We start from the raw sequence: 26842 nt of genomic DNA on the forward strand, positions 1-26842 counted from the left end.
GATGGCTCTCCCCCCCCACCTCTATGCCCACCGGGTCATACTGTTGCCGGAGGTAAATTGCCAAGGGCTCAAGGGCCAGGATGTACAACATTGGGGACCAAGGACATCCCTGCCTGGTGCCTCTACCTAACTGCCACCTATCCGACACTACTGCCCCCGTACGAACTCTGGCTAGAGGCGCGCTATATAACAATTCGGCCCACCTCCTGTACCCTGGCCCCATTCCGAAGTGATCCAGTGCCGCCAACAGCCACGGCCAACGAACAGAGTCGAACGCCTTGACCGCATCCAGCGCCACTATCGCCATTTCGCCGTCTTTGCTACATCCCCATTCGACCACTCTGTGTAGGCGTCTATGGTTGTGGGTAATGTTCCTGTCCGGGACATAGCCCGTCTGGTCAGGGTGAATCAGCTTGCCTATCACTCTCCTCATTCTAGCCGCCAAGACAGCTGTTAGGATCTTGCTGTCCTGGTTCAGCATTGACAAGGGTCGATAGGAGCCGCAACCGTGTCCCGGTGTATTGTGCTTGGGGAGTGGCACTATGACCGCTTCCCTGAGTGATTCTGGTAGCTGTCCCAGCTCAAACGCCTCATTAAACATGTCCAGCATGGGTGGGAGTACCTCCTCCCCATACGCCTTATAAAACTCGCTGGGGAACCCGTCCGCCCCCGGGGCCTTGCAAGTGGGCAGCTGTCGCACTATTTCTCTGAGCTCTTCCAGAGTGATCGGAGCATCCATCTCCTCTCGCTCTTCATCGCTGATTCTGGGCAGGCCTATATCCCCGAGTACTTCCTCTATCTCCTCTCGGCTCCCCCCTTCCCGATCTTCATACAGTGTTTGGTAGTATTCTGCAAATGCCCCATTTACCCCTTCTTGCGTATCGATCTCCGCACCCCCTTCAGTGATGTCCGATCGGATCGGAGCCCTAGGGGTTTCGCTCTTATATAGCCAAGCGAGGAGCCTGCCTGTCTTGTCCCCACCCGCATGCAACCTCTCAATGTACTTCGTATAATTCAGGTTACAAAGTCTGTCCCAATGCCCAGTGCACCGCTGCTGCAGCTCAGTAACTACTTCCACATCGGTCCCACCCTTCTCCAATTCTTTTTCCAGCTCGATCTCGGCCTCTCGCAGGTCGGTCAGGATTCCGCCCATTAATCCCTTAGACTTCGCGATAGCAACTCCCCTCATCACCACCTTAAAAGCCTCCCACAAAGTACCAGCCGATTTGACACTCCCTGTGTTCAACTCAAAGTACGCGACTATCTCCTCCCTCATGTCCTCCTTGAATACCGGATCCCGTAGCGCTTCCGCCCGAAGGCGCCATGTTGGAATCCGTGCACGTGGGGGTCGCAGCCGCCAATGCATGATTAGGGGCGAGTGGTCCGAGAGGACCCTCGCCCTGTAGTCAATCTGTTCACACTCCGTAAGAATGTCTGGAGTGGCAAAAAAGTAGTCGAGCCTCGTGTGCAGTTGGTGCGGAGCCGAATAGTGCGAATACTGCCTCCCACCCGGGTGTCTCGCTCTCCACACGTCTACCAGGCCTAGATCCACTAGCAGCGACTGCAACACCTTGGCCGCTGGGCTGGGCCTAACCATTTTGTCATCCGACCTGTCCTCCCTGGGGTTAAGCACACAATTAAAGTCTCCACCCCAGATTACTGTGCTCCCCATCCCTTCACCGAGTCTCGCGCACAGTGTCTTGAAGTAAGTCGCTGTGTCCTGGTTGGGCGCATAAGTGTTTATGATACAGACAACTCTACCTTCCACAATCCCCCGAACCATAGCCAGCCGCCCGTCCGACTCCACAACCTCCCCCAAGAGCTTGAACGGGACATGTGGTGCAACCCAAACCAGCACACCCCTGGCATACGCAGAGAATGTGGATCCAACCACTGTCCCCCTCCATTTTCTCCGCACCATTTCAAGTTTATCCCGTGTCAAATGCGTCTCCTGTAACAAGGCCACGTCTATCCTCTGCCTCTTCAAATACAACATGACCTTATTACGCTTCAGGTAGCTATTCAACCCTCTAACATTCCATGTCAATACCTTAAGGTCTCCCATGATTTATCCGTAGCTCCCACTTCCCCCTCTGGTCTGATCGCCTCCCCCCAGTCCCGACTACATCCCTTCTCAGTTTCTTCCCCAGGCTCACATAACAACTAACACCCCCCACCCCCCTAACCCAACCAGCCGCCCAGCTCCATCCCTGGATCTCAGGCATCCCCGTGTTCGGTTCTCTACGGAGCCCCCGCAGAGAACCCGACAGGGTGTCACACCCCACACAGTGACTAACCTAACCACACACTGGGGTACGAATAAAACGGCCCTCGGATGCCCCCTACACATGTATATCCGCGCTCGCGGACCATGTTCGCAACAGTTAAAAAATGCATCCCCATCACAAAGTGGCAAAGACTATATTCCAGTCCAAATGTTCAAAGTCCGCCAGGCCCACTGTTTCACTTAACTCTCCCTGCTCCGTCCGCCATCTGCTCATCAGGCTCCTGAGGGCAGTTCTGCGCATCGAGCCATTCCATGGCCTCCTCAGGGGTGTCGAAAAACAGCGTCTTAGCCTTGAAGAAGACCTTAAGTTTGGCTGGGTAGAGTAACATATACTTGAAACCGGCCGTCCGCAGGCGCCTTTTGACCGCCCCAAAGTTCATCCGACTGCGCTGCACTTGTAGAGTGTAGTCGGGGTAAGCAGAGATGGTTGCCTCCCCTCGCCGTATGGTGCCCCCTTTACGAAAATGTTCCAGAATCTTCTCCCGGTCTTTGTAGTTGAGGATCTTGGCGATCACGGGCCTGGGCGGATTACCCGGCGGTGGCCTTCTGATCAGGGCCCTGTGTGCCCTCTCCACTGCAAATCCCTGCGTTAGGGCACCTCCGGTGATCTCCTGCAGCAGCAAAGTCTCAATAAAATCTGTGGGATTCTGGCCCTCAGCTCCCTCCGGTAGGCCCACAATCCGGATGTTGTTTCTGCGGGCCCGACCTTCTGCCTCTTCAGCCCTGCTTTCCAGGTTGCCTACCCTCTGCACCAGGGCATGGATCTCTCGTTTGTGCGCGGTGCATTCCGCCACAGTCGGGCCCATCTCCTTCTCCAGGGTCTCTGTGCGCTCGGCCAGGGTTCGCACATCTTGCCTCAGGAGGTTCACGTCTTCCTGTACCGCCCCGACCTGAAGTTCCATCGCAGTTTTCAGTTCGGCCACCGCAAGTTGGAGTTTGGTCTCCCATGTCGCCTTCAGATCTGCGATCGCTGCCAGGACCTCCTGGTTCGTTCCTCCTGCGGCCATCTCCTTGGGCTGGGCCTTTTCTTTGCTCCTGGTCCCCTCGGTGCCAGGCGATGTCTTGGCAAATTCGTCGAGCGTGGGCTGTTTATTCTTCGCCCTCAGGAGCTTGCTCGTCATATCTTCGATCAGGAGCGTCCCTTCGATCTCGCTTAGGCCCCAGGCCTGGGGGCACTAAGTCCCCCCGTCGCCACACAGTTTCGGCTACCTCCAGTCAAGCTTGCTTTCGCTGGATCGCGCTGAACGTGAACTGAGGGAATCGCCTCCAGAATCCGATCCCCGATCCTTTGTCCCAACATCAAGCGACGGCAGCCATTTTGTCTGCCGGCGAAGCTCCGGCCCAAAAACTTCACGCGGCTCCTGAGTACACAAGCGCTGCACAATCCCGTATGAGAATGCATCCACATGTGCAGCCAGGCTTCGCATTTACAGTCATCACCGTCTATGCCACATCGTAGCGGCCGTTGCGCGGATTCAGCCGGATAATGTTCGGATCAGCGGGAGCTCCCGTTCAGGCACGTCCTTTCACATGGCGTCCAAGCCACGCCCCCCATACAATTAAATACAATTAATGCATTTTCTTGCCTTCTTTTGTGGACTGTTGTCAGGTTTAATCTAAATATTTGTAAGGATTCTGAAGTGTAAATATTGCGACTGGGCTGACATAATTTTCTTTTACCATGTAAGTGAAAATACCTGACTGCTAACACTTTGATTATAAACCCGGGTTATTGAGTAGTACATATCAGCATCCAGCTTTCTTTAGATTGTGATCTACTACCACATTGTTAGCTGTTAGATGTGGTTTCTAGGCAGCCATCCAATATCCAGTGCAAATATACTTTTGCAATTAGTGCAATAGAATCAAGGGGGGAAACCTGCTTTTTCTTTGTTTATCTGAAAGAAAAGTCAAAACTCAGTGGTTTAATTCCATACCAAAATCATATAGTGTAAGGGATCAAAGGTTGGCCATACATCTATATAAGAGTATGGGAGATGTGAAGCTGCAGGGTGTCATAGCAAATTTCCCCTGGAAGGCCTGGGGAAATATCAACCCTGCAGATAGTGGTAGGGTAAAACCTAGGACAAGGCAGGCACACAGCAGAAACTGCTGGGACTTCCTTCAGATTGAATAGGAATCACAACTTCATTGAACATCAAAAGGTTCCTTGAGAAATTACAACAGTGAATATAGGGGTGAATGAATTGTTTTGTGCTGGCAAGGTTTGCCCACAGTAAATTAAAGGTCAAACTTGTATGTAAAGGTATGTATAAGATATCCGTATTTGGATGTATTCTGCTTAAACGTTTATAACACAGTGAATGGAACTAGCAAGATTACCATAAGATATGTGGTTTTAAAGGTATTTATTTTTAAAATGCTTAAGTTATTTATTTTTCCTCTCTCCTTGGTAAATATACTTTAGTGGCCATATGTTTGTACTGAGTGAAACTACCTTATTGGTTAATTGTCCAAGATGTTTTGAGGTTTTACAAATGTATAGTTGCTACTGGACATGCATGGAAAACAATAATATACTGTGGGTTAATCCACTGGATCAGGGAACATCTGTAATTAACCAGAACAATCTAGCCCGTAATTCTCTTTACGAAATCACCCAAGTTACAAAACACAGATATATTGTCATTGTCTTACACCATTAAGATTGAATACGTTATTAAAATTAAAGCCACTTTCTTGTACTGGGCATAATAGAAAGATTGGTACCAAACACAAAGATGTAAAAAGTCTAATTGTTGGTTCTGAAAAGAAGTGATGGAAAATATAGGGATGTAGGTAGGTGGTTGTGATTTTCCTGGGGCAGTACAGTTTGAGGTGGGCTGTGTTGCTTATGGGAGTGTTAGGAATGCTAGCAAATAAAAAGATTGAGTAAATCATAGAGTGGCTTTTAATGAATTGGAATGTCAGATATGAAGTACCCTTCTAAAATGAAAGAAAGGCTTCAGGAGGTATCTTACCTGGTGGCGCTCCCGATTCCCTTCCTTTTTTTAAACGTTTTGTATTTGTACTTTGTGACATCGGTTGCCAATAATCAACCTTCCACAAATCAACACATCATCGATACAAATAATTTGATCAGTAAATCAAAAAATGCATGAATATAATACAGTACTGATTTTTATAAAACTCAAAACAACATTGACTTGCAACATTTAAACATTCATAGATAAAATACAATACACATTTTCATAAAAAACAGATTGCTAATTTATGGTACTGTCCTCAAATATCCTTAAGTACCCGTATTACCAGTGTAACTTAATTAGACCTGACTCTTTCAGCATTTTTATTACACCAATTGGTCTTAAAAAGAATGGTTCTGAATCCACTAACGAAAGATTGTATGCAAACTGCCTCAACAACTGGGCTCTTACTAACCGAAGAGCCGCACAGTACAAAATGATGTGTTCTTGATTTTGAACCACGTCCTTATTATTACATAATGGACGACTGATTCTCTGATATTGTCCTGCCCAGAAACCATTTGAAAACTTTGTGAGGTAGGTATCCCAACGATTTATCAACTATAGAAAGACTAGAGTACAGTTTGTACTCCCTCATTTTCTCAATTGTGCTTATCCAACCCCATCTCGGTAAGCGTTTATTCATCTCATTCAGATTTTGCATTAACACACACGCTTAAGACCCCACGTTCCTCAGTACATGTTCCTCCCTGGCCCTCAAGATCTCTATTGATTTCACAGCCAAGGGTGGGACTACCCCAGCCTGTTCTTCATAAAGTGAGCCCTTCACTGGCACCAATAATCATCTATATAAGAGTAGAACCTGTCGGTCCAGAAGGTTGCTTAACAAACTCAAAGCTAATTCGAATCTTAGTGCAGCAATGGGCACGCAATTTGGCAGGCCCAGCGCATGTTTCCAAACCCTAGATTCAACATTTCTATAAGGCACTGAACATAAACCCTGGATTATCTCGGCACCATATAAAAGTGAAGGCACTACCTTCATCCTGTAAAAGGATATCAATGGGCTCAGGGAGAATCTACAGTACTAATTTCTAATCGTTTTCATCTGGGCTGCCATATGGGTTGCCTTGCGCATTAAGCAACCTAAATTTCACCCAGCGTTTTCTGATGAATCTAGATGAAATCCTAAATAGATTAAAGACCCAATTGGGGTCCAACTCTCATCACCCCTGGTCCATTTATAACCCATTTGTGTTCTATTATTACTCATGAACCTCATGATATTTGTTTTTTTTCCATTTATGCTCAGTTCTTTCAGGGCCGAGTATTCATTTACTCAATCCAGTTGATGCTGTAGACCCACCTGTGTTCTATCTAAAAGGATTTTATCATCTGCATAGGTTAGATACAGGATACGTATCCTAGGTAGCCTCAGTGGTGCAAAAGAGGTCTTCTTAAGGAAGACACCCAACTCAGATACGTAGAGATTAAATAGGCACTGGGCTAACACATAACCCTGACGGAGTTCCCTCTTAGCAGTAATACTCTCCGTCTGGGTGCACCTCCCATCCATCCTCACCTGCAGGGTTGTTTGTTCATGAAGCTCAACATAGCTCAACATAGATAATAGGACATTGATATCCCCCAAGCGCCACAGTAAATTGTGGTTAATGTAATCAAAAGCTTGACTGTAGTCGATTGTTGCCAAATATAGCGGTAAATCACCTCTCCTCTCTTCCTTTAAGATATTCCTTTAAGGGGCCTTGCACTCGAAATTTGCTTGGCTCTTGTTTTATGTTATGATTTTTTTTTGGGGAAGAACTGCTCACTGCTCACCTCAGAAGCTTTATATTTTGCGGGTAAAAATGTTTATTCTTTTTTAGAAGGATTTTTTTGCTGAAAGTTTTAAAATATTTATTGTTAAGCGCTTTGAATTGTTTAACATTTTGGTTAGACTGATTTTGGCAATGTAAAGATTATGCTTTTCCTAGAGTTTTCCATTTGTAATCATTGTGCATTAGCCTTGCTTTGAAAGTGTTTTCTTTGTGAATCTTTTGAAAAGATCACCTTTGGCAGACCAATTAATGGAAAAACTATGGAATTAACTTCAAATCATCTTGCTCTGCTCAGGTGTTTGATTACCACCTTTAACCATGCAAATTTGAAAGTAAAATAGTGTTGAATGAAAAACACCATTGTGATTAACCATATTTCATGTCTTGCCATTGAGACTGTAATGTGCGAATTGCTGTCTTTTGCTGTATCTCTATTTTTACATTCAGTTTTACATTGTATAAGTTACTGTACAGTGATTTCACCATTTTACCTTAATGGCGTATTTACATGTGTTTTACATTGTTGGTACATTTCTGGCTAGGCTTTCATTTGAAGATTTCTGATATGAAGTATGCATTCCAGATTTTCTATCGGTTGAGGTGCTGCGTATTTTCTAATTTATTTTGAATCTAGGTTTAATATTAAAAGCTTTGGTAATATAAATTAGCATTTATTGTTTTTAAACTGCTAGCATGGAAAGCTAGGCTAGCCATGACCATGATTAGAATTTAAAAGAAAGGATTAATCAGTTTGTCCAAAGTTTTGTCCCAAGGTCAGGTAAGGTTTAAAGTACCAACAGATTGCAGATAATATGGTATGGTGGCTGTTGTTCTTAATTATGTCGTGGTTTGTTGCCAAGGTCTTTTGTCTGTGTTTGCTTACGTAAGAAGCCCATCCACGTTTGTTTCCGATGTGTATTATTTTAAGAAATACCAGCAACATCCTGAGGTTTCAGAAACATTCTGTTGCATGTCAAGATAAAATATGTTATGCAACTACTCCAATGTAGTTCCATTTTTTTTCAGATTGTAGCAGACATAGAAATGATCCAGAACACTGTGATAAAAAAGGATGATCGACTTTCCAGGGCAATGGTCCCTCAAGGCACTCTTCATATTACCCTTTTTGTGATGCATTTAGCCAGTGAAGATGATGTTTGCAGGTTAGTTTTTCCATACAGCCTCAAAATGTTTGTAAAAAGTATTCTGTTGGGGAAGGGTCATGAAAGTCTGACAAAGCCGCTATACTCCAATGGTGTGCGTAGATAGCTCCTAGCGCAAAAGGAGTACTACTCATACCTGACTTTCTCTCTTTCTCCGTACACTTCCAAATGTCTGACACATGGTGGCACATTTAGAGGCCCAAGTGGGGTCTCCGATTCGCCTAGGGTGCTAAATTATAATAGAATGTACTTCTTGATTGGTTAACATCACCCTTTTCTTGCTGAAATAAGCCACACTTTGATCATTAAAATGTAATTCTAAACATGTTTGACAATTAACACGTAAATCTAAACTTGTATCTTTTGGCAGAGATAACTAGATAGCACTCTTGTGTATATGTGTCTGGCTTCCCAAGAGACTAGATGAACCTTGCTCTAGTTCCTCCACCAAGAGCCACAAACAGCCATACACTTGTAAAATCTGGCAACGTTATCCCTATGTCAAATAAATAATGCTATCACTTTTAAGTGATAGTATGACTATTATGGAATTTCTAGTCACATTAAAGAAGTTGTTCTCTAAGGAATTGTATTGGCCCAATAGATAGAGCATCTATTTCTGAGCATATATCTTTTCTTTCCCCAATAAATGTTACCTTTGATTTTCTGACATTTAGACACACAAATGCACTGGTCGGAAACGCCATCCTTGGATAAGCTTATCCGTTGATCAATCACCCTAAATTCAAGTGCCCTGGCGGCAGTAAATCTTAACACATGTCCCTCAAGCTAACTTTAAAACCCCTTTAGTGCTGAGAGGATCTATGATTGTCCTACATTCCCATAAGGAATCCTTTTAGGCTCTGCCCACAGTTAATTAAGCTTATGCCCCTTGTCACTGCACTAGCACACGTCTCATTCAAACACCCTCTGCCAGTTTGAGTATACTGAAGAGGAAATGTCTGAGTGAGAAAGTTTCTGAAAAGATGGTGAATCAAGTGAAAAGTGGTGACAATCACTCGCAGGATCTTGATCCTCATTGCATGGAAGACGTTTCCACTTGGTGTATGTGCCATTAATGTGAATTAATGCTAACTTTGGTGGAGAACAAAGGGCAACATTTTAGGGGGGACAAGGGGGACAAATGTAGTGGTACACCAATTTATCCCCCCCATTAAACAGGGCATCTATGATAAAGCAAGCATGATAGGTATTATTATGTGGGTAGACTGGCATTTTGGTGCAGCCAGTCTAGCCACGTCTTACTGTATCACTGTCTGTCATGACATTATTTACTGGGCATCATCAGGCAGCAGCTCTTGGGGGCAAGAGGGTGCAGTTCTTTGCCTTAAAGTGATTGGTTGGAAGGACATCATTAGGCACTATGTATTCAAAGACCTCAGCATGGCAGCTCGCTCGTGTATTGGCAACATGTTCTCCTCACAATTGGAATCACTACATTAAGCATTGTTATGTTGCTGAAAATTAATCCTGTTCAGGTCATTATCAGTGTCTGCACTCACTGGCTGCACACTGCATGGATCTTCTAGTTTGGTTTCTTCTTTGTAAGTAGAAGTTTAAAGAGTAGCTATTTTATGTGTTCTTGTGCTGCACTGTTCACCAGATCTCCAGATACAGTGATGGTTTCACCAGCGGGTGGCAGTACCCACTATACGCATTTCTCATTAAGTGCACAGCAGCTTTTATTCCACATTTTGGTTCACTTTGTTAGAAAATACATTTTAAACTGCTTGTCTTACATAACCTATGCTTTTGACTTGAGCTTTGAGTCACATTCTGAGACTAAGCAACTGAGCACACTTCCCACTCCAGCTATCTACACACATTTCCTGTTTAGCTGAATGTAAGTAGACATTCAGCTATAAAGGACATGTTTGTCATGTGTAGCTGAGTTTCTACTTGCATTCAGCCAAACATGGCGTGTTTGCTGTGTCTTTAGAATTGAACTCTAAAGCCACGGCATTGTTATAACTTTCATAAGACTGGGGAGTGTCTTTTACACCAGTCTAATGAAAATTATAACAGAGCATCATCAAGGGACTGGTGTGGTCTAGTGGTTGTTATCCCTCGCAGCCACACTCCACCCTGAACCTTTCCGTCAGATGTCATGTCCCCTCAACATTTTCAGTAAAGTTGCTCCACTGTGCAAAATGCTTCCTGCCGCGAAAATGCTGGCTGCTTGGCATACATAGTCGAAGAAGAACCTCCACCACTATGTGTGACCAAGCAGCAAGACTTCAGGGCAGCCTGCCTTACAAGATCTTTGTTGAGAATGCTGATGGTGCAGATGCACGAATCTATTGCAACAGTTTGCCCTTGTGTTCCTAGTAACAAGTAAGTATTGTCTATATCCGTTTCATGTATGCCAACCTTGCACCACTGTAGCTTTTTATGTTTTTCTACTAGGTTTGGCGTGGTGGAGTAAGGAGTCGGACAAAGGGGTGGCATGTTCATATATGTTTCATTTTTAAAATAAAGAAAAAGTACTACCTCTCCCTATTTCTAAAGGGTTAACCCTGCCTAAACAAATATAACTCGGATGCTCGTCGTCGGGATGTTTGTCCAAAAGAAAGGTGTCCGTCCTCTGTTCAAAAACCTACTCTAACCCTACCACTAGTCTACAAAAGGGTTCAGCATCCAAATGAAAATAGTACCAGGAGAATGACTCCCTGGTGAGCTGGTTCAGTCTTTATCCCTTTCCCATCAATCTTTTGCTCTAGTTTCTTATTCAACGAAGAGAGTATGGTCAGGAGAATGACTCCCTTCTCCTGCCTTGGAATATTCTTTCACAATAGTCTCAAAAGTCTCTTCACTTCTTCCCAAGGGCTTCTGAAAGCTTGCTTTACAGTTCCAGCAATTCGTCCCTGTCTTACGATCTTATAAAGATTATCTCCAGATAGCTCTTATCTGTGTGATGAGGGAGATACGTCCCAATACATTCTTGTTTTGTAGACCTTTGGATATTACCACTTGACCCTTGGATCTCTGGGTATGACTACTGTGATGAGAGAGATTACTCCTGAGGCTTTCTTGACTCTTGGTTCTCTGGGTATCACTACTGTGATGAGGGAGATTACTCCTGTACAGGAGCAGCTGAATTCCTCTGCAGGAAGTTCCGCCCCTATATGGCCTATATGCTGGAAACCGGAAATTGCGACAAGTGCAACGCCAAAAATGGTGCCTATTACATGAAAAGCCTTTGAAACAAGATATCCACTGAGAAAACTCTGTGATGTACCCGCCAACAGATGACGGTATTCTGAGGGAAAAACCCAGAAGAAGTGTGAAGATATGAAGAGATGCTGATGACGTCACAACAAATGAGCGTGATGCACTGAGAAGGATAACCAAAGAAGAGAAGGCATAGATCGTATAGAATCTGATGACGAAGTAAAGAATTGGGAAGACTTCCATGTGCGGAATAAAGATTGCAAGTGTGAGTAGCACTGCAGAACATGTAAGCCGTTTTATAACTGTACAGATGCCGTAATGGAAGTAGACAAAGTAATCATGAAGACTGGCTATACGTAGTGAATATATATATATATATCTAATATTCTGGACATTCAATGTCACAATTTTGGTAAGCTCAACCCGTGGAGAAAGGAGGATTGATAGCTCTGTGTGTGTCACAGCAAAGAAAAATACACTGAGGCTTGAAGATAGACCAAAGGAAGACTGTTTGGCCTGGTGTCAAAGGCTAAGCCAACAAAAAACAGTGAATGTGAGACGCCAAGGCATCCCTTGTTAAATTGCAAAGAGAGAACACCATGAGTGCCATGTTTCTTGATTCGAGACAATTAAATGCTATAAAATGGGGCGATTCACGGTCTCCTGTCACGTGAGTCCACGATGGAAATAGAAGTGGGCATGTAGACCTGAACATTGATAAGAGCATGCTTACACTGCCTTATATTCCCAGAGAAGAGAAGTAACTACAAGGCCAAGTTCAAAGACAATCTGAATGGCAGAAGGCATGAGCGATGAGAAATGTTGGGCTAATTGGGTGGGGAGGTACGGTCAAGTCCACACACCAGCACCTGGGGTACCAGTTTACGTGTTGCTAGAGAATCGAATGTTCCAGAAGGGTACAAGTGTGCCAAACAATTGTAGAGGGCCATATACCGAAGGGCCTTATAGTTTGAGAGCCAATGGTGTATCGTGTTTCTAATAACTGTTGAAGATGACTTGCACTAAGAGAGGGCATAAGTTGCCCACCTGACTGTAGGGACCCAATCATAGGCCAATCCTTTAGAGAAAGAATACTTAGATACTCCCCTTAGTCCTATCACTATCCAGCATAGGTTTTCTTAGCTTGCCATATGACATCACGTATGACGAGTTTTTGCTATAAAAGTACTGTTTTTTATGAAATACTTCGAGATCATGCTGTACGACGTCCGTTGATGTCCGTTGTAACTCCCTGTTTTAGATAATTGAAAATAAAAAAGACAATTTGCCAACTTCCTGAGCCGGTCTTCTTATTGATGTCAGAGTTATATTGCATCATGTCCATCGTGCAATGTGTTACCTTAATTAAAAGGAGCATCAGGGTTCACTTGGTAGCATGTCAGATGGTTCAGAAGATAGACCCATCGACCAGTAGACTCCAGTATTCCAGACAATCGGGCACCCTCCGCCATCTAGCCAGAATATTGCAAGGTTTCCTGTGGAGAGTGGGCGATATAGAATTCTTGCAAGAAAATCGAGATGGTTGGACAGGCCCCTCTTTGACGAAATCCCTCCTGGTTTCCACAGGCGCTTTGCGGGCGGAAGGTGAAAGTGGCCGATTGGAGGGGAGTCGATACCGAAGGCCTCGAGCTGAACGAGCGAATGGTGAGTAGACTAAGGGGAATGGCAAACTGAGGGGATGGGATTGTGGTTGTTTAGAAAGTAACAGGGAAAGTAACAGAAAAAGTAACTGTAGTTTAGAAAGTAATGGTAAAATTAACAAGTGTTTTTTTTTTGTGTAACGATAGAGAGGTAAGGCCCGGGAGTCCTAACCCAAAGGGGGTTCAGAAGAAATTGTTATACACTTCCCTCGAAGTAAAATAGGCAATGTATTGGACAGGTCCATATAAGATAACAATTTACATCCTCGGATCACGGTATTATTAGGGGCAGAAATAGAGAGTGATCACTGAGGATTCATGTGAAGAGTCGACTAGTCTATTTGTTTGTGTATTTGTGGTAAATTAAGGTGTCAAAGAGCGACAATTGTGCAAGGTAAATCGAGAAGAGGTTGAGGAGACATAGGGCCTCATTACAAGTCTGGCAGTAGCCGTGCTGGTAAAACCAGCAGGTGCCGCCAGACTCGTGAATTTTTCTGGGGCCTGGCTTGTCGGTAACAGCAGGGGTTTCTAACCCGCCCGTCCGGGAAGTCAGGTGCCGGAAAAATGGTATTCCCCATGCCTATTGAGTCCCATAGGACTCAATGGGAATGGGGAACATGGAGGTACCGGCACTGTAAATAACGGTGTCGGTGCCTCTGTGAAAGTCTGCGAGCGGCTGCCGTTCCTCCCGCCAGTTCAGATCTGGCGGGCGGGACAGCAGCCGCTCACAGAACTCGGAGTGTGCCGGTCCGGTAACAATGGTGCCGGTACGCTTACTGGCACTGTTGTTACCGGACTGGCACACTCGTAATGAGGCCCATAGTGTCTATCTAGAGAAACTGTTGGTACCGACTCCGTGGTAGACTGAGATTATTGAAAAAAGTAAAGGTTTTGAGGGGCGATTGTTGGAACGCACTCATATTTGTCGTTTCATGAAAGTATTTTTTGTAAACACTGGTAAGTATTGACAGTCAATTGAGACTTGTCACAATGGGAGACGTTACTCCTCTGATGCATTTATGTAAAACATTGCCAAAACACATGCTCAAGCTCAAACAGTACAGTGCAGAGTGGGTTAAAGGCATGGCAGATAAGATGTTCATGCCATGGCCCCAAGGGGGATAGTTGTCGAAAGCAGTATTACAACACATGACCACATACTTGTACGCTGCGTACATAGGAACAACATTGGAGAAAAGGCTGGCTTTTTTAGAGCTTTGCAAAATGTACCAAGAAGAGTGAGAGAGGATTTGCCACCTGAGGAATGGATGCTTATGCAGTGTAAGGAGGAAGGTGCAGAGCCTTCTGCTCCCCTTGCCTTGCCTTGCCTGAGGTAAAAGGCGATAGCACAGCTAATGCAGGATTGTATCCGTTAAAGGAACTGAAAGCAGCGATGGGGTATAGTAATCCGATATATATGAACCGCCTGCTTATAGTAGTCCAGAGGAGACTAAGAGAAAGGAGGAGATCTTTAAGGTTTTACAAAACAGGGAAGTGAAAAGAGAGCGATCGAATGTATCGACAGTTGCAGAATGACAGATGAATAGATGGAAAGGAGAGAATGATAAAGTTGACGAAGTAACAGTCGTACAGAACAAATTGATGGGAGGACAGCTATTACTCAAGCTAGATGGGAAGAGCATTGAGGAAGTCAGGCAAAGGGAAGACCACGGCGGACAGGTTAGGAAATACAGGGAACAAGAGAAGAGATTAAAAGAAGATGACCAGAAAAGGAAGAGCAACAGGGGGGAGAACAGATGTATCAGGAGGAGCAACAAAAGAAAGAAGAAAGGGCAGAGGAGCAAAGGAAGTATGACAGCAGACAGAGAGGAAAGGAAGAACGGGATAGGCAAGCACGGAAGAGAGAAGTGGAGGAAGCGCAGATATTAAGAATAAAAGAATATAGAGATAAAGAGAAGAGGAAGAAAGAAGAGCATGGGTAGGGAGAGACGAGATGGGACAAGAAGAGGAAAGAGTTAGATGGGAAGCAAAAAAGCAAAGAGAAGTAGATGAAGAATTAAAATGAAAGAGGAGACAGCGGGAACACAATATTGACTGCATTCAAAAGGAATTAATGGAGCCGAGTCCGGTAATACAATGGGGCAGTATAGAAGAGTTCCTCCCATCACAAGGAGCACCGTCAGGGCTATCTATAGTAACCCTAGAAGAGGACTTTGATATAGGAAGCATCGGAGATAGGATCGATAAAGCCTATCAGGATTTAAGAGAAGGTGGCAAATCGGGAAGCCGAGGGAAGGGAGATCAAACCCTAGTCTTCCAATCACGAAGCAAAGCGAATATTCCATTCAGCCTTGATCATAGAGCCTTGAATTTAAGTAAATTGACCGTAGACAAGGGTGATTGGGATGAGCGTCACACTAATTGGGGACTAGATATGTCAGAAGAAGAGAGAGAATCTTTCCGTGGGTAAAAGGGAGGAGGTGCATGTGCCCCTAAGAGAGGCCTGCAGGTAGACAAGGAAGTAAGATGGTCTTATCTAGAGCAACCTAAGGAAAGGGTGCCAGATCCTATAGCATGTCCAGAATGCCCTAAAGGACGATCGTATAGTGAGGAGAAAGTCACTGCCATATGTAAGCAGGTTAAGGTCATTGCCAGGAAGCAGGCGATCCAGAACCATTGTCCCTACTATGGGTAGGCAGACAATGGGAGCCGATTGCGGATTAGCATTTAGGCAGTTTCCCTTATTGGAAAAAAGGGGAGCAAGAACACAGTATATTTCATGGCCGCAGATAGAAAGGATAATTTAAGGTGCAAACTCCCCAGTTTAACGGTGGGTGCAGGAAAATGGATTTATGAGTTAGAGAAGATGACAGGAGGAAATACCTTAGCAATAGGAGATATTGAGGGTCTCCTAGCAGCCATTCTTGGGGAAAGAGCTGATGACATTTGGAAGAGAGCAGGCTATTCGAGTGTGACAGCACAAAATACAGCTCACAATGGAGCGCCATTTAAAAATTGTAGGGAAGATGTCTGGAGGGCTCTCAGAGTACAGTATCCCAATGTATCAGACATGGGTGCGATTATGACATGTTAGATGAACGAGGACAAGAATCCATTTTGTTACATTCAGGACATTGAGTAACGCTGGACTATTGAAATGCACGAGCCGTGGGGAAAAACAGTGGCAGTATTTTACCACATTTTATGTCAGGGATTGCCTGAGCAGGTACAGAGCCAACTCATGAAGCAAGTGGGAATGGAAACAAAGCCATGGGCTGAAATACAGTTGACTACAGTGCATCATTGCCAGCTGTTACAGGAGAGCAATACGAAGAAAGACGATGCTAGAAAAATTGAGGGAGCCAAGTTAGTTCAGAAAAAATGGTCAAAGTATGCCATATAAGGGGCGCTACAGACAAGCGGAGAAGGAGGGAATGGGTTTGTACCATGAGGTAGAGGATGGGCTACAGAGGAAGTGGATTTAAAAACATTCAAGGTTGGTTTCAGAATGCGCAGAAGGAGAATCAGAATACGCAAGGAGGATTCAACCAAGGGGGACTAGTTAGATGGGGTCCTCCTATATGTTGGACATGTGGGATGACAGGGCACACTGTGTTCAAGAGGGGGGACAACTTATCCTGCAGCATATAGCTCACAAGCTAGGGAAGGATTCACCGAAGATCAGACAGTGTATCAAACAAAAGCGCTGCAAATGCAACAGGCACAGCAACCACAGCAAGTACCACTGAATCCACCACAAAGGCAGTCGCAGCCTGCCCGCATGTAGATACAGCAGAATGCAAACACAGGACAATTATTGACACCTAGAATAGTGGGTGTCATTGTAGTAGGAGGGAATTCTTTCACAGGTACAAGGGTATGCATGTATCCACAATAGGACAGCTCACAGGACGACTTGATGTGTTCAGTACTATCCATGACACCAGACCCCCCAAGAGGAACCAAGGGTTGATGTGATGATAGGAGGCAAATCTTCTTAGTTTCTAGTAGACACTAGTGAAACTCGTTCATGTATGCGAGAGGGAAAATATCCAATGTCAGGAAATGCCATGAATGCTCAAGGATTCTCTGGAGCTAGTAGTCGGGTTCCTTTTACTGATGAATTGCTAATTTCTATAGGAGAGTGTGACATGTCTGTTCCGTTGTTGTATTCATGACAGACACCAGTTAATAGTTTGGGAAGAGACTTAATGATAAGACGTAACATGATGATTTCTTTTACTGACAAAGGTATAGTGTGCTCTACTCCTTGGGAAATACTATATGAATGTGGGTGAATTTATATTGGCATTTATAGGGCAGACGGCTCTACGATGTGTGCCTATAGAACCAGAAGTTTTCCTTTATGGGATGAGCATTCTGTTAACATGGCTACCTGGCTTAATGGGAAAGACTATGAGAATACCTGCTGAATTTTTATTTAGACCACAGATACCTATGGACGAAGAGAGGAGGCAGACCATACCCCTAGAGTTAGATGCAGCCATAGTATGAGGGGAAATGCCAATGCTCGAAGGAACAGATGATGAGGGTAGGCCATGGAGAACAGTGATTGCCATTGGGGAAGGGTGCAGATTGATTGTCATCACTGACAAGGACATGTTTTAAGATGATCCATCAGATGATGAAGTAGTGTTCTTTATGAGCATTACATACTGGATTAGAATAGAGAAAAGGGAGATCCCACAGCGCATGGCGATAATGCGGCAGTGTGAAGCATTTTTTGACGAAGACTTGGAGAAAGTGCCAAGCGCTGTATGGACTACAGGCCCTTATGATGTAGCCCTATTGACGGGAGTAGGGGAGGTTACAATAAAGCTGAAACCAGGAGCCATTTTACCTTGAGCAAGACAATACCCAATGTCTCGAGAAGAGGATAAGGGATATTTTTGAGACTATTTCAGCACTGATAGAGCAAGGTATTCTGGTACCGCCAGAGTCATTGTGTAATACTGCGGTGTACCCTGTGAAGAAATCAAAGGTAGGGTCATGGAGATTCATACAAGACATGAGACGAATTACCCAGATTGTAGACGCAGAGTGTCCTTTAGTTCCTAATCCAGCGACAATACTATATAGTATACCAGTAGGAGTGCAATATTTTACAGTGATTGGTCTGAAGAATGCATTCTTCTCAATCCCGTTGCACAAAGACCCACAAGATTTGACTTAATTTACATTTGCCAAATCCGTCTGAAACATACTTGTTTGCCTCAAGGGTACTGTGAGTCCCCATTGATCTTTAACAGAGTCCTACAGATGAACCTCAGCAATATTGATTTGAAAAGCACTGTGATACAGTACGTAGATGACATTTTAATTTGAAGCACAACAGAAGATGAGTGCAGACAAGACTCAATTCAGTTAATGACTATTCTAGCAGACAAGGGATACAAGGTAGACAAAGAGAAGTTACTGTACTGTCAAGAAGAGGTGTTGTACATAGACCAGTTGATCTCACATGAGGCAAAGAGGTTAACACCTTAAAGAGCTAAAGCGATCATGAAAACTCCAAAACGCACACAGTGAAACAGATGCAACAGTTTTTGGAATTATGTAACTATGTGAGAGTGTGGGTGTTTGACTATAGGTCATACACAAGACTCCTTTTGCAGGCTTTAAAGAAAGCACAGGTGAATAAAGAGAAAATAGAATGTACTGAGGAAATGGAGGGAGGGTTTGAAGAATTGAAGAAAGCTATTTGTGCAGCTCCTGTTTTAGGAATTCGTAGTTATGCTGAGGAGTTTTTCTTGTTTTCACATACCAATGGGACAGTTATGACAGCAGTGCTTACACACAGGACTACATTAGGGTACAAACCTCTGGCATATTAAAGTGGGATTTTAGACGTGTTTTGAAAGGGCATTTTCCTTGCAAAGAGTCATTGGCAGCTGCCACGTTCACAATTGAGAAATCTGCAAGTATTATATTGGGATGTTCTATGATGCTTTTTGTAGAGCATGCGTTGTTTGGCATTTTGGAGAAACCCAAGGGTACATTGAAATCTCAGAGAGCTTCTGTATATGAAGTAATCTTGTCAAATACAGCCATTAAAATTGTCAGAATTAAAATAGTGAACCCTGCGACCGTTGTAGCTGAGCCAGTGGCAGAGGGCGAGCATGTGCATGACTGTGCAAATTATTTAGAGTTTTATGACGACATACCGAGTGTAAAAGAAAATGCATTGTCAGGAAGAGAAATTCTCTTTATTGATGGTTCTTCAAAAATTGATCAGACAAATGGAGAAAGGCATTCTGGTGCAGCTGTAGTGAGGCATAGAGCAAATGGCGAGTTTGAAGTTGTAGCAAGTTCAAGACTACTGTCTCACTTTTCAGCACAAGCAGCAGCATTGGTAGCGCTTATTGTCGCGCTTGAAAAACATGAAGGGTAGGAAGTGACGGTGTACAGTGACTCTGCCTATGTGACATCAACTGTACACACAGGACTAGCACGTTGGAAAAGGAGAGGCTACCTCAGAGCGGACGGCACTCCACTGCAGCACGCATCATTATTGGACAGGTTTATTAAGGCACTACGACTCCAAGTAGCTCTTGCGATAGTTTAATGTGCAGCGCATAGTAAGCAAACTGACGTTATCTCTCGCGGGAACGAAGCCGCGGACGCAGAGGCGAAAAGCGTTGCATATTCTTCAGTTATTTCAAATTTTGATACTCCAGATGTAAACGAGAAAGTAGTCACAATTATGGTAGTGAATGAAGGTTATAATCATTTACCAAGAGTTCAGTTAATGGAAATTCAAGGCAGTGCCACGCTGGAAGAGCAGACATTATGGAAGAAAAGGGGGTGTTCTTTATCCCCCACAGAAGCATTATGGCGACCGGACAGCACCGGAAAGCCGTTGATGCCAGCAGCATTGTTAAAGGTAGTGCTTGAACAGCTGCACTACCCTGCGCATGTAACTAGGGAGAGTCTTGCTGCAACTATTGCAGAAGACTGGTTTGTGCCGAACACATTGCATTTTATGTAGTAAACTGCATCGTATGTTAAAGGTTTAACAATAAGAAGAGTTATTCCTGGACCGAATGTCCTTTTTAGCATTTACATATTGATTATGTTGATATGCTGCAAGTATGTAATGGATACAGTTATCTGATAGTGGTGGTGTGTCCCTTCTCCAGGTGGATCGAAGCAGGTCCTTGTACACACTTTAATGCCAATTGTGCAGCAAAGTTTTTAGTACGTAAAGTCTTTCCAAGATGGGGAGTGTGTGAAGTGCTGAGATCCGATAATGAGCCACATTTTGTTAATGAAGTATTTGAACAAATATTATTATTGTTGAAAATTAAACATACATTTTCTTCTGCTTACAACTTGCAAGCTAACAGGATATGCGAGAGAGTCAACAGGCTTCTTTTTTTTTAAAAACACTTTTTATTTGCATTTTAATCATAACAAACAAATAACTTCAGGTGGTAAACATTTCCCCCCCTTGTTCGCATTCCCAATGTAGTATGGCCTGGTCTCTTCCCATCTCTTCCCCTACTTGCGAGTGTCTGCATTTCTTATCTTCTAGCCCTTCTGGACCTTGTCCCTCAACAGCCTTCTTAAGGAGAGGGTCACTAAGCTTAAATTGACGCTAAAAAGGGATGGCTATATTGCCTACGCCTAGCTTTATATACCCTAAGGAATCAGCCCGGGTCGGACCACCACCTCACACCCCACGAGCTAGTGACAGGAAGACGAATGAGAAGGCCTTTAACTCCTCCATCGAGGAGTAGAAGTGATGCCCAGAGTACAGCAAAAATGTTAAGAAATTAATTAAATTAATATTTGACATGTATGACCGCTAGTATCTCTGTCATTTCAGATCAACTCAAGCGTCAGGGGGGTCGGTCTCAGAACACAAATGAAAACCATTCAGCAACTGGATCTTCTGAATTATTACCAGCACAGAGACTCTTTGCTGGTGACACTGTATTAATTAGAAACTTCACTAGGAAGTGGCACGAGCCCAGATTTATCGGACCATACGTGGTGGAGGACGTCACTCACTCAGCAGTAAGAGTTCAAGGCAGACGAGCTTGGATCCACTTGAACAACATCAAGCTCTACACTGGAGAGGCCGCAGCACCCCCAGCCATCGGTACAGAAGCAAGACAAGAAGAATTTCAGCGTGTGCAGACTCGATCGACAACAAAGAAAAAGGACGATAAACCAACGGATTGACCATTAAATGCAGATTTACATTTGGACTGTTGCTCTCCCTGAACACTCCTCATAGATATTATAGCAGGCGTGCAAACTCGTTTCTTGAGCCACAGAGTTCTTTGAAAATGAACTTTAGAAAGTTATTGATGCGCTGAGTTTGGTTTCGATAACTGTAAGCGGGAGCATTATCCTGATTCATTTCTTACTGAATACTTGTACAACTGAGTTTATGGTTTTCCCCGAAGGTGATGTGCATCGTATTGTACTCGCTATTTTTATATTTATTCTTTGTGTTTATACTGCACTTGTTAGATGAGCTGTGGATATCCACACATTTTTACAGTATCCTAAAAATGGCCCTATAATAATGAGGCTGCTTATAGCAACCGTAGAGGAGCTACTACAAATACCGAATATACTACAATTACCAGAGTAGTGTTTTTCTTTCCTTAATTGAGCATAGCAAAAATGAGGAATCTTGAAAATGGTATGATTTCAGAAAATGAGCAAGCTCAAGAGATACTGGAATGGCACAAGTGGTGGGGACTAATATGTTGGTTTGCAATATACATATGCACAGTTATGCTTTGTGTCCTTTTGTTTCTTATTATTCGTCTTTTCTATTATTATGATCCAAAGGAGGCAGAAGTTCCTTTGATTCTCCCCGCTTCAGGAACTAATGTTGATTTACCCAGTAACAGGGAGTCAAGGTCCCGAATGTTTTCTGCCCACAGCAGAGCTGATTTAGAGTCGTTCTAACATTCTAAGGGGAAGACACAGGAGAAATGCAGATGAAGATGATAATGGGATTAACACATATTTAGACAGTACAGTACACTTGGGTAATAACATGTGGTATCAACACATGAACACATAAAAAAGGTGGGAGAGAGAACTTCCAAGGAGGGTTGTTACATTTACACTCTCGTACCTTATGCCATGAGTGGTGCCGGAACTTTCATTTCCAGAGAAATACCAGAGTACGATGCCAGCTGTCTCGTCCACCTTGCTGCATGCATGACCCGAGGACAATTCCAAGGACATTGGGCCACTGTACGATGGAGATCGAAATGGTAATTTCCATTCCAGGATGATTATATCAAGACTACACAGATGGAAAGGGGGCCTGCATTGAAGTGCAAGATGCTCACATGCCATAGGGCAGGACAGGATCAAGTGGTTGTAACAGAAATAAAGAGAATGAACTGTCCCGATAAAACAGAGAAAGCTTGGATGCCTGGATGCTGGGAAAGAACTCAGATGCTAGTCTATGGACAAGTGAAGTCTAAGAAAGGATGGGAAGAAGGATTGATGTCCTGTGCAGCTCATTTATTGAAACATGACTGTGTGCGGGAAGTACAAAAGGTAAATGTTGAGTGTTGTGAGCCGAACATGCCAAGGTGTTGACATGGGTAGAAGATGAATTAGGCCCAATGTTTGTAATTCCACTGGTGAATGCGACACTGTGCTTTCAACAAAAAGCAAGAAGGCATGTGGGCGATAACATGGGTTGCAAGACTAAAGTTGATGTCTCCTGTATGGGAGCAGGGACAACCGTCTTGATGTATCGATATTGGGCTTGTGTGTCCAGAGTCTACATGAAAATGCCCAAGTGATTGAGGAGAAACTTGTTCCTTAGCTCTTGTCCATGCTCCAGCATTAGGGATTCTAAAGAGTGACTTCAAGATTGCTGAATTTCCAAAAGCAGATGCCATTTGAGGAGGAGAAGATTGCTCGAATTCCTCAACTGGACATGGAGGGAGATTTATTTCTCTGCTAAATCGATAGAAGCCTTCGATGCTATTGCATACGAGCACAGATTGTTTAGCAAAACTGCCTCAATCTTCATGACTATCTTTATGCCAGGGATCCAGACGATGGCCAACGCCAAATGGTTACAGATTACCAGATGGGAACTCCTGCAGACAATCAACACTACAATAAAGGGATTCAATGTGATCAAGGAAGAATGGAGGGCCATAAGGCTGATGACTCTCCAGAATAAATATGTCCTTGATATGATCAAAGTTATGGATGGAGGTGTTTGCCATGTTGCATGTTCATACCTTCTCTTGATGAGGAGAATGGGACCTTGACAGAGGCTATAACTTTGCTGACAAAGCTGCATAACAAACTGGAAGATGAGACAGACGATATTGCAGATGATAGCTGGTTCGCATCTATCTTTTCATGGGTCCCACAATGGATGGCGCATATCTTTAAGCTTTTGGGAGCAGTACTGGTGATGATAATGTTTGGATCCTGTGTAAGAAGACGGCAAAGAAGGCAGTAGGAATGAAGATCATGATCGATGTTGAGTCAGGGTTTGGACCCAAGGAATTGACGGATGAAGAAATCAGAAAATATATAGAGGCCAGCATTTAGCACATTAAGGAATGAAGTTCCTGCATCCAAGAAATCATGCAGCCATATGACCTGGAGCGTTGATGAACATGTAAAATCAGCAGGATCCCTGAAGGAAGTGGTAAAGGTCTGGACTCCAAAGAAGCACTTTTTCAGAAAGGATACAGAGATGTGGAGACTGGTGAAGAAGTGGTTGATAAATCAACCAGAGGGGAGAGTGTAGAGGAGCAGCTAAATACCTCTGCAGGAGGTCCTGCCCCTATATTGCTTATGTGGTAAGTGCAGGGTGGCTGAGAGGAAATGACGTGCTTCATGTACATCCTCTGACAAACTGACCTGCCGCCTGCTCCAAAGGCAATACCGGCTCTCTGTCCTCACCAAGAAGAGAGCTCACATCCAAGCCTGCGTCTTTGCGGCATCTAACAACTCGGCTGAACTCTTTACAATCTGCAAGGAACTAGCCAATCCTGATGCAGTCTCTACCTCTCCTGTCCCTTCCCAGGCCCTCTGCACGGCACTGGCTTCTCATTTTATCTCTAAAACTCATCCTGTTGCTTCTCTCCCCTTCTCTCCCCTTCCTCCCTCTACTCCCTGCTCTTCCTCTGACTTCTGCAACTACTCCTTCGCCACTGGAGTCTTCCCTTTTGCCCTGAAGCACTCCCTTGTGCATCCCCTTCTTCAGAAACCCTCTGCCAACCCGTCCTGCCCAGCTAACTATCGCCTGGGCAAACTCTTGGAAAAGCTGGCCATCTCCCAGCTCAATCTTAACACTGAATCTGTTGGTTGTCTCCATGATCATCAGTCTGACTTCAGAGCTGCCAGAAGCATGGAAACTGCTCTCCTGAACATCTGTGAAGACCTGCTCTCCAACCTTGATTCCAAGACCCCCTGTGTCCTCATCTTACTTGATCTCTCTTCTGCCTTTGACACTGTCAAACATGCCATCCTGCTCAATTGTCTCCGCGAAACCTGGGTATCACGAGTCAGGCCCTGGCGTGGCTGACTTCTTTCCTCTCTGATCGACCATCCCAGGTTTGACTTGGGTCCTTCCCCTCCTCCATCTCTTTCTCTACCTGTGGTGTTTTCCAGGGATCTAACCTCTCTCCTTCTTGCCCACCACATTCCCACTCTCTGCCCCAACTTCCAGTGCTATGCGGATGACACTCATGTTCAGGCTACCCTCAGCCCCCTCTTCTCCCTCTCTCATCTCTGACTATCTGTCCGCCATCCAGGAGTGGTGTGCCGCCAATGATCTTTGCCTTAAGGCCAGTTAGACCAGGATTCTCCTCATCAGCACACCCGCTCCCTCCTTTCCTGCCACTCTCTGGCTGGCCTCTCTTGGCCCTCTTCCTGCTCCGACCTGTGAGGCTAAGAACCTCGGGGTCTTTCGACTCCACACACTCTCCTTGTCTCCTCACATCTCTGACGTCTCTAAGAAGTCACACTACCAGCTGCACCTCCTCAGAGGTATTCTTCCTTTTCTCTCCTTTCCCCAGAAGCTCACTGTCTCCAGAGCTCTGGTTCTCTCTAGGCTGGACTACTGCAACTGCCTCTTTCTAAATCTGCATGCTTCTTCTCTCCACCCTCTGCAACTCATCCAGAACAGGACTGCAAGACTTGTCCTTGGCCTCAAACCCAGGGATCGTATCTCTCCAGGACTGAAATCTCTCCATTTTCTCCCAGTGGCTGCGAGGATGTTAGGATATTCACAGTGTTGACCACGTAGTGTAGCCGTAGAATTCCTGAAGGCAATATTCCCTTGGTGTGAGGCACAAAACCAGAAACACCAACAAGGATATTGTCCAGAAGAAAGAGATCAGAAGATGGCTGGCTCTGCACCGGAATGACACCTCTCAACTGAACTTCTGGCTATGCACTGGGGTCAGACACCTCTCAACGGAACAGGTAACCTAAGAGCAGAACCCACAGATTAACACTAGGCAATAACCCTTCAGCATGGGATTAGAAGATTTAACAATATGACACTAACCTGGAGCACAACTAGGGATGCCGTTCAAGGAACAAGGATAAGACACACCCAGACTACAAGGCACCAGAACCAGATTTTTCCTAAAAAAACAACCATCAAGATGTAAGAGATATCACAAACCAAGTTTAAATCAATCCAAGTAATAGAAAGAATGCTTACCGCTGTGAACTTGGTAGTTGAGCAACACTGGTCTAAGAACAATAGGGAAGACACAACGGCACAAGGACGTAGCCCTGAGGTGGCGAGTCTCTAGTCCACAAGGCCACCAGACCCGACGGCACGAGGACACCTTATGCTGAGGTGGCGAGTCTCTAGTCCACCGGACCCGACGGCACGAGGATGCCTATAAGGTGAATTCCTAGACCACATGAGGAAGTTGCTTTGGGGTTGTTATTGTAGGTACAGGGATTCCCAAATGATGCAGGCAGAGTGGTCCATGGGTGCCCCCAGAATAAAATGCAGGGCGAACGTTCTGATCCCTCAAATGAACAGGAGAAAATTGCGGTGAGTAAGACAGGTTTGTAGGCAGTAATCCAGAGAGGCCCAAGAACAGTGTCTATAGACCACTACTAAGTAGTGGAAATTTGTGGAAATGCGTTATTACTATAGAGCAGGAAACATAGAGGCAGATCAAGAAAAAAGCAAAACAATCCGTAAGAAAGGCTAGTTCGGCAACGTGCGGACAGCAAGGTAAGCAAAGGAGATCCCAACACAGTCCAAGATTCGTAGCAGAGGATTGGCAACATGCAGGCAAGAAACAACCAAGGGTCAAGGCACAAGAAGTCCGTAGGGCAAAAGCAGGTCAAAGTACCAAGAAAACGACAACACTGGAATCAACACAGAACTAAACTTACTTCAATTAGAAGCGCTGAGCCGATTCGCCTCCCGGCTTTTGAACCTGAAAGTCACGTGATCTTAACTCACGCTGCACACGTTGCACGTGACCACTACATTGAGTGGAATGACCTAGTTTCCACGGCAACCGTATACGCTCCAGCAAACGGGTCTGTGCTGTAGTGAATACGCGTTGCATAAAAGGCATGGGGCACCACATGGGTAAGAGATTTGGCATGTACGGCCCTAATGACCCGTGAAGAAAACGAACCATGCAACTTAGCTGCATTGTCATTGTGTTTCCTGACCGTTCCCTTCCCCAAAGAACGCCCCTCCCTCCTGAAGGCCCAAAACCTAGAAACCAACTTGGGGGCATGTACATTACCAATGGGTTCCCAAGTATGATCCTCTGAA

General features: G+C 44.7%; 1 protein-coding gene across 3 annotated transcripts in view; it reads left to right on the top strand.

Annotated features, from left to right (window-relative positions):
* AKAP7 (A-kinase anchoring protein 7) overlaps nt 1-26842 on the top strand; it is a 1276362-nt gene that overhangs the window by 362415 nt on the left and 887105 nt on the right. For all 3 annotated transcript variants that reach the window (XM_069607402.1, XM_069607404.1, XM_069607403.1), the window contains exon 4: nt 8100-8236. In XM_069607402.1, the coding sequence (XP_069463503.1) occupies nt 8100-8236 (137 nt within the window). The remainder of the gene's footprint in view (nt 1-8099; nt 8237-26842) is intronic.

The sequence above is a fragment of the Ambystoma mexicanum genome, chromosome 4q (assembly GCF_040938575.1).
Source record: "Ambystoma mexicanum isolate Mex_15411 chromosome 4q, UKY_AmexF1_1, whole genome shotgun sequence".
NCBI classification, from domain to species: Eukaryota; Metazoa; Chordata; class Amphibia; order Caudata; family Ambystomatidae; genus Ambystoma; species Ambystoma mexicanum.